This window comes from Ipomoea triloba, chromosome 4 (assembly GCF_003576645.1).
Source record: "Ipomoea triloba cultivar NCNSP0323 chromosome 4, ASM357664v1".
NCBI lineage: Eukaryota > Viridiplantae > Streptophyta > Magnoliopsida > Solanales > Convolvulaceae > Ipomoea > Ipomoea triloba.
This window is the reverse complement of record NC_044919.1, coordinates 17,984,239-17,992,395: the sequence shown is the minus strand read 5'-3', so window position 1 is coordinate 17,992,395 and position 8,157 is coordinate 17,984,239. Positions and strand designations below refer to the sequence as shown.

General features: G+C 33.2%; 1 protein-coding gene across 2 annotated transcripts; it reads left to right on the top strand.

The window, feature by feature from the left end:
* The first annotated feature begins 1,042 nt into the window (after window positions 1-1,042).
* LOC116017328 (glutamyl-tRNA(Gln) amidotransferase subunit B, chloroplastic/mitochondrial-like) lies at window positions 1,043-7,524 on the top strand. Of its 2 annotated transcripts, none has more exons than XM_031257888.1 (10): window positions 1,043-1,121; window positions 2,462-3,139; window positions 3,465-3,674; window positions 3,882-4,022; window positions 4,111-4,314; window positions 5,686-5,883; window positions 6,512-6,580; window positions 6,924-7,040; window positions 7,138-7,214; window positions 7,291-7,524. In XM_031257888.1, the coding sequence occupies exons 2-10, from the start codon at window positions 2,513-2,515 to the stop codon at window positions 7,292-7,294; spliced, it is 1,647 nt and encodes a 548-aa protein (XP_031113748.1). In that variant the 5' UTR covers window positions 1,043-1,121; window positions 2,462-2,512; the 3' UTR covers window positions 7,295-7,524. The 2 variants fall into 2 exon arrangements, with proteins under 2 accessions (XP_031113748.1, XP_031113749.1); XM_031257889.1 differs by lacking the exon at window positions 1,043-1,121 and adding an exon at window positions 1,178-1,441.
* The last annotated feature ends 633 nt before the right edge of the window (window positions 7,525-8,157 follow it).

Sequence of the window (8,157 nt, the reverse complement as noted above, 5' to 3'; positions counted from 1 at the left end):
ATTACTTGCATAAATGCAAGTAAAATGTATTGCAGATACAAGTAAAATGTATTAAGGTGCAAGTGAATTGTACACTGAGCATCAATACTAAGTTCACCTAATGTTATAACTAGGTGCACCTAATGTTATAATTAGGTGTACCTAGGTTGCACCAGGTGCATGAAAATTAACAAGGTAAATTACTTGCATTTGTAAGTGAAAATATTTGCGAAAATAGGTGTATGAATATTAACAAGGTAAATTATTTGCACTTGTAAGTGAAAAAAATAAGTGCGAAAATAGGTGCACTTATAAGTGAAACTAGGTGCACTTGTAAGTGAAACTAGGTGCACCAAAGTTCCAATTATTTACGAAAATGCCACCGCGTCATTTTTTTTTAAATTGCATCTGATTCGTTGATCTTGACACGTGGACGGCTGTGGAGCGTTCTCATTTCCTACTTGGGCGGTAGTTCGCACGGGAGTGCGCCCCTATATATATATATATAGACACACACTCTCTCTCACACACACACACACACACACACTATTAGGGGATGTTTGGTTGGATGGAAAAGTTTTTCCTTAAAGTGGAAGAAAATGTTGTTTTTTGATGTTTGATTCATGGATTTCATTTTCCATTGAAAAATGAATTCTTCAAATTTGAGGAAAACAAAATCCTTGGTTGGACATGGGATTTTGTTTTCCATGAAAAATGAGAAGTAAAAATGATATGACATGACTATTTTATCCTTGCTTTCTTTCTTAATTTAGTTAATTATATTACTCTTATTAATTTGTAGGGGTATATAAGTCTTTATACTAATAATTCCTTACAATTCCAAATCTGACCAACCAATAAAATTAGTAATTCTAGTATTTTTTTCGCCAACCAAACAATCAAATTCATCTTTTCTAGTAATTGCTTTTCAATTTCAATTCCATTTCCTTTAAAATATTTTATGCAAATTAAACGGGATATTAAATCTCCATTCCCAAAATTTTTAAACTGAACTGAACTAAATTTTAAAACTGAATGTTTCATTTAAAAAAAAAAAAAAAAATAGAACCCGAAAAACCCAAACCAAAATGTCACCCGTACTCTATTGCTCTTAACGGTTGCCATTGCATTTCTTATCCCAGGTATCTATCTCTTGACACATCTCTCTCATAGCTTTCAATTGTAATTTTACGCTAGTTTTAGTTCCTGAATGTTGATTCGATTTTCAATTAAAAATTATGGCCATTTCTGAAATAAGGTTTGGGTATAAAGGTTTTAGGACTGTTCTCAGATGTTGAAACTTTATACTTTGAAGCAAGCCCGGAAAATTATACATATTTTAAACCCTGCTATGGTGCTGTAAAATCTGAACTATCTTGATTATCTGTTTCCAAGTGTGGTCACCTTCTTTTAACGAGGATGCAGTCAGATGAACTCATTGATGCAAATTGAAGCTTCTAATGTTAGTATGAAATGATTTATTGAACCCCACCTATATGTGGAATTTCTACTGTTTCCTTTTACAGTGCTCACATTAGAATATGCAGTCCAATGGTTGTATACAAACACACACAATATTCATTGTTATTATAACTACAAAACTAGACATCCTCTAAACAGGATTCATTCAGTATGTTTGTTTCGTAATTGTCTTTTGATTCACAGATAAGCATTTTTTCATTAAGTGGTTTTAGTTTGATTGCTTTTAGATGGCAAAGATTAATATTAAGTATTTTAAGTTCATTGTTATCCTTAGATGCCTTAGATGCACCATACCCATTGTCTTTGAAAGGAGAAAGACTAGTTATTTAAAGACAACTAAAGATATAGTTAAACAAGTGATGGAAATGTTCATGAATGCTTTATAGGATAACTCAGCCATCTAGGACTTGGTAGAAATGTAGGAGATAGTTACTGGTGAAGTAAGGTACGTGCTTTTTCCTTGTTTTTATATCATGTTGAAAACTTATATCCAAGAAATTCTCTAGAGCATGTGATTTTGTGCTAGGAACCATAACTAGTAAGTGTAACTTGCATGTTATATGACAGAAAATAACTTCCATTATTTAATACAGTCCAATCTGTTGCTTTGTACATTTAGGTTGTTTTCTGTCAACCTTTATATTATTAGTTAACTTGTCTTAGCCTAATTTGTTGTTTTGTCTATTGAGGTGGTTTTAAGTATATTAATGTTATTCTATATTAACAAAAATAACATGTAATATGTAATGTTCTAAAGCATTCTGACAGTTTTTTACATCAACAGTATATTGCATTTAGCTCTGGTAGTATCCATCTTATAAACTACAAACATCATGTACTTTGATGACTGTGAGTCTTTGACTAGGAAATTGAATTCTTGTTGGCTAATGTTTTTACAATTATAATTTATAATCAAAGTTTCTATGTGTTTGAAAACATTTTATGTTTATTAATTGAGATTTTTTTAACACTATTTTGTAATGTGCATGATGATTTGCAGGCGCAATTCTCATTGTTCTTGATTTTGAAGTTAGAGTGAAGGATCTATAACATGTCTGTGACACTCTTTAGGGGGATACAATTCTATCCTCTTAAGCAATACAAATTCCCATATTTTTCTAGAAAACATGCAACTTTGTATTGTACTTTGGAAAGAACAGAAACCAATACTACAACACAAGAAAAACAACAGACCAAGTTGAAAGGGTTGCCAAAAAATCAATCAAAATCACTTGATAACATTTTGAAAGATTATGAATCAATCATTGGTATAGAAACCCATGTGCAGGTTTCAACTCTTACAAAGGCTTTTTGTGGCTGCCCATATACTTACGGGGCTCCCCCAAATACACACATTTGCCCCATTTGCATGGGTTTACCTGGGGCCTTGCCAGTTTTAAACTCAAAGGTTATAGAATCTGCCATTAAAGTTGGTCTTGCACTCAACTGTAAGCTTTCTCTGAGCTCAAAGTTTGATAGGAAGCAGTACTTTTATCCGGATCTTCCAAAGGGATACCAAATATCACAGTTTGATATACCTATTGCAACTGGGGGTTATCTTGATCTAGATCTGCCGGTTGAGTTTGGTGGGGGACATAGGAGATTTGGCATTACAAGGGTTCACATGGAAGAAGATGCCGGCAAGCTGCTTCATACTGATGGTGGGAGTTATTCTCAGGAAAGTATTTTACATCCCTTCTCTACATCTACAAATCTTGTATTTCATAATTTTTTTTTTCCTATTTGAGATTATGACTAAAGCATTTGACTAGATTTGTTGAGTTTTTCTGTTTGTTGAAGTTTAAACGAATTGTGAAAATCACTTTCTTTTGCAACTCGATCATATTATGAGCATTTCAGTGTGTAACGTTTACTTTCATGTCACTAAGTATACTAGTAACTTTTTGGCAATATCTCACCTAGCAACCAACTAATATTGTTCATTTATTTTATTGCGAATTCTATACGAGCAGGATCTAATCTTTTTTTAAGTTTTATAACAGGTTGACTTGAATAGAGCAGGGGTGCCATTACTTGAAATTGTCTCTGAACCTGATATGAGAACTGGAATTGAAGCTGCAGAGTATGCTGCAGAGTTGCAACGATTGGTAAGATATTTGGGAGTGAGTAACGGAAATATGCAAGAAGGGTCACTTCGTTGTGATGTGAATATCTCTGTTCGTCCAATTGGACAATTAGAATTTGGTACAAAGGTAAACAATTTTCTTTTGTTTAGTAATATATTTTTCCCAAGTTCTAGTATTTCTGTAATTTACTTTAAATCCTTATTTAATATTATTCATTTCTCATGTTTCATGATTTATTGATTTAACTTATAAATATATTTACTCTATGTTTAAATTAGTAGAGTGCTACTTTGTTTTGGTAATTGATAATGTTACTTGGAATTCCTTGGACAGGTGGAAATTAAGAATTTGAACTCATTCTCATCGGTAAGTAGGGCTATTGATTTTGAGATTTCAAGACAGGTGCTTCTTCATAGCCAAGGCCATAGTGATCAAATTGTACAAGAAACTCGTCTCTGGGAAGAAGGTTCTCAGGTTATACAGGGGTTAACTTTTGTCCTGTGACAACATAAAATTAATATGTTACGGTTTGCTTATTTGGTAATGCTTTTCGTATTTTCAGAGGACAATTACCATGAGAAAAAAGGAAGGGCTTTCTGACTACCGTTATTTCCCAGAGCCTGATCTTCCAGGAGTTACTATCACTCAAGACTATGTTGACAGTGTTTGCAATTCATTGCCTGAACTTCCAGAGATGAAACGGCGGAGGTACGAAAAAATGGGATTAAGCATGCAAGATGTTCTTTTTCTGACTAACGACTCTAATGTAAGTAATGTTCATGACTGCTTAGATTTTTGGTCTTTATATTGGCATAATGCTACACATTAACTTGACCTTTTATGCTAGTTTGCATGGTAACTACTAACTAGAAGTTCCATAGAAGAGTGGCATAAAATTATGGGATAAACTACAAATAAGCCATCGTACTATTTGGGAACAAGCAATTAGGCCATCGAACTTGAATAACCCCCAAATAAGCCACTGAACTTGAAAAAATAAAGCAATCAAGCCACTGAAATGGTCGCTGGTGCCGGAAGTTGTCGCTGGAAATTTTAAAATTGGGTTAATTGTTTTTTCCAGTTTCAGTGGCTTAATTGCTTTATTTTTCTGAGTTTAGTGGCTTATTTGGGGGTTATTCAAGTTCGATGGCCTAATTGCTTATTCCCAAATAGTACAATGGCTTATTTGTAGTTTATCCCTAAAGTTATCTGAAGCAGTTTGATATTGAATCAAAATTTTGTTGTGTTAACTGTTAATGATACACCCATAGGAATAGGAATAGTTATTTATGTGAAGTATTGTATTATTAGAATTAGATGAACATTATAATAGGAGTTATTGTATTATTAGAATTAGAGAAACATTAGAATATGAATTATTATATTATTAGAATTAGTAGAACATTGGAAATAGTTAGACTTTAAGAATACAATGTTATAAATAATAGGCCCCCACGTATTGTGGAAGCAGTGAACCAGAAGAACAATATAGTCTTTTTATACTTTTCCTTACATTCTATCACTATATTCTCCTCCCCAATTCTTTATTGGCGCTAACACTTGCTCAAAGTAGTGCTTGTTAGATACGGGATGTCGGGGTCGTATTAGTTAAATAAACATTTAATGCTTTAGATTGGCATGCCTCTGTCCAACCCAGTCTTTTCACTCACCAACAAGCGTGAAAGAAAGAAATAAACTATATATATATATATATATATATATATATATATATACACACATACATATTTGTATATATATGTCTATGTTTGGGTGTTTGTATGCTTATAATCTATGTTTAGACTATTGAGAGTGAACATACAACACAAAAGTTTCTTCCCTTCAATCTATAACAATAAGAAAATATAGAAGTTTTATTTTGTTAATTACCGGTTGAGGGGTGAGTGTGTTGTGGCTGTGTCTATTTTCATGAACCCAAAGTTGGGAAGGGTGTGTGGCTTCTTTCACATGTGATTTTTCTAACTTAAAGGCAAACTCTGAAACATGAAATCCACATGGTCTGGGAAAGTGATGATTGAACCTAGCATTTCTTTTAGATTCTTCTAGTACTCTTACAAAAAATTAATGTGATGTTTCATACTCTGTAGTAGCATTATCTTTCCATAAACAAATGTTTCAGGTTGCAGAGTTTTTCGATGCAACAATTGCTAGAGGTGCAGATGTAAAACTTGCTACTAATTGGATGATGGGTGACATAGCTGCATATTTGAAAAATGAAAAGTTATCCATCAATGAGATTAAACTTACTCCTCAAGAACTCAGTGAGCTTATTTCTACAATCAAAGAGGAGACTATCAGTGGAAAGATTGGGAAAGAGGTACATATATAGTTGGCATGTGCTCTAACATTCTCTAACTTGCCCCAATCTTATTAATCTTAGAGATTTTTTTATTTTTTTGGTTGATAGCCTTAACCATGAAATATTTTGAAGGTTTAGTTGGAATAATTATTCTTTATTCCGCAAGTATTTATTAATCATCTGGAGTGAGGTATTTTATGATACTCTGTTTTGCCCACCATTGGATCAAGTCCTATTATCCTTTCTTCCTACCTCATCAATTCCATATACTTCTACTTGTCCTTATATCACACAGTATACTTGGAATACTTTGAATACCGAATGCATGTTTCTGGATACTGCTTAAGAAAAATAGGTAGGTTATTTATTTATTTATATGTATACTGGTGTGCAATTTCACCTTAAAATTTTTTTAATGATATAAAAGTACTATTCACAAATTTTAGCATACCATGATAACAGACATTTGCATTTGATACTATTTGACCTTTCAAATTTTTTAATGATAGATAAGTGGCTTTCACAATTTTGGGATATCCTCATATCCATAATACCATACTAATTCCACTGAGAAGAAATATATACCAGAGTTTCCAAGCTTGGTTAAAGTTTTGTTTTTTCATTGATTCCAACGTAACATCTGCAGATATTGTTTGAGATATTGGCCAAGGGTGGAACTGTCAAGGGGATGATAAAAGAAAAGGATTTGGTTCAGGCAAGTTATCCCATAGCTAATGTTCTGAAGCTTGTGACCATTTGTCTTTGCTATCTGGTTATTAAAACTTCTTAATTTTTTTTTTAATGACTTTTAGATGGGTTGAGTAATCATGAAATGGTTCATAAAGGTCGTTAGATCTTATCGATTTGCATGTCCAACGATATTAGCACATGTCTAATTTTTTCTAGTTAGTCTCTTTCTAGCACCAGATATGTCGAGATGTGTTTGGAACAGTTTTAATGAGAGATGATTTTAGTAAATTCTAAAAACTAAGCATATCCCAAAAACTATGAGGCAAAAAAGAATGATGCATAATTCTCTTTTATTTTCAAAACATCAGATTGTAGATCCTCAAGAGATCGAGAAAATGGTAGATAAAGTGATTGCTGACAATCCAAAGCAACTAGAGCAATACCGTGGGGGTAAAACTAAACTGCAAGGTTATTTTGCTGGTCAGGTATGGTTATTTCGCGGTTGCTTTAATTTTTCATTTCTCAATCCTACAATGCTGTAATAAAGTTAATGCTTTTCTAAATTTGTATGAAAATGAAAAGGTGATGAAGGAATCCAAAGGCAAGGCAAATCCAAAGATGTTGAACAAAATCCTATTAGAAAAGTTAAATGCCAAAAGGTGATGCTGTGTCCATTAGCAGCCTTGAATAATTCATTTATCCCCATCTTATCTGGTTTTCCTATTATCTGTGTAGCTGACATGGTGGGTTCAGGGTTCAGGGTTCAGATACCAGTTACTTGATATGGTTAGATGATCATAGCTGGTGAGTCGATCAATTTCCCATTGTATTGTTGTGAAGCAGCAAAACGGTGTTGGTTGCTTTATAGATTAGATACTCTCTTGAGTCTTGAGATGGAAGGATTGTACAACTTACACTTTTCCTTTAGTTAGGAGATAGCAAAGAAAGTCTAGGTTGATATTCTGAGTATGCTTTTTTTTAGAGTTAATACCCAATTTGGTCCATCGACTATTAGTATTTCACTATTTTAGTCATCGACTTTCAAACTTCTCAATTTCATCTTCAACTATGTAATTTTTACCTAAATTAGTCCTTTGTCCAAACCAAAATAGTCCTAATCAAAACCATTTTGGTTAACAATTGCATAGTTGGGGTTGAAATTAAGCAAATTTGAAAGTCGAGAACCAAAGTGGTGAAATTCTATTAGTCGAGGGACCAAATCGGGTATTAACTCATTTTATTTATTAACGAGTACTCAAATGTGACCCATAACCCAAAGTAGCACAAAATCACAAAGAAATCCCTAAAACTATCATCTCAAAGCAAGTCCCACACCTTAGGTAGACGGATCAAATAGGCTCATTTACTCATCACACAATCGTTATATCGTGGACTACGGTGCACATAGCAATGTGCATCACGTACTTAAACGACGTTGTTTTGATGTTAGTGGACGCGGACGCGAATAACTCCAGGGAATTCATTATCTATAATACACATAATCATTATCTAGAATACACAGGACTCATCCTCTTAACATTTGAATGCACAAACACATCACAACATGTGTTAATAATATGAATACACAGAATATTGACACAA

What these genes read in the sequence shown, in the direction of transcription:
- LOC116017328 (XM_031257888.1), top strand. Translation starts at nt 2,513, where the DNA reads ATGTCTGTGACACTCTTTAGGGGGATACAATTCTATCCTCTTAAGCAA. An exon ending in ATGGTGGGAGTTATTCTCAG is followed by an intron (nt 3,140 to 3,464) that starts GAAAGTATTTTA and finishes GTTTTATAACAG; the next exon opens with GTTGACTTGAATAGAGCAGG. An exon ending in AATTAGAATTTGGTACAAAG is followed by an intron (nt 3,675 to 3,881) that starts GTAAACAATTTT and finishes TTCCTTGGACAG; the next exon opens with GTGGAAATTAAGAATTTGAA.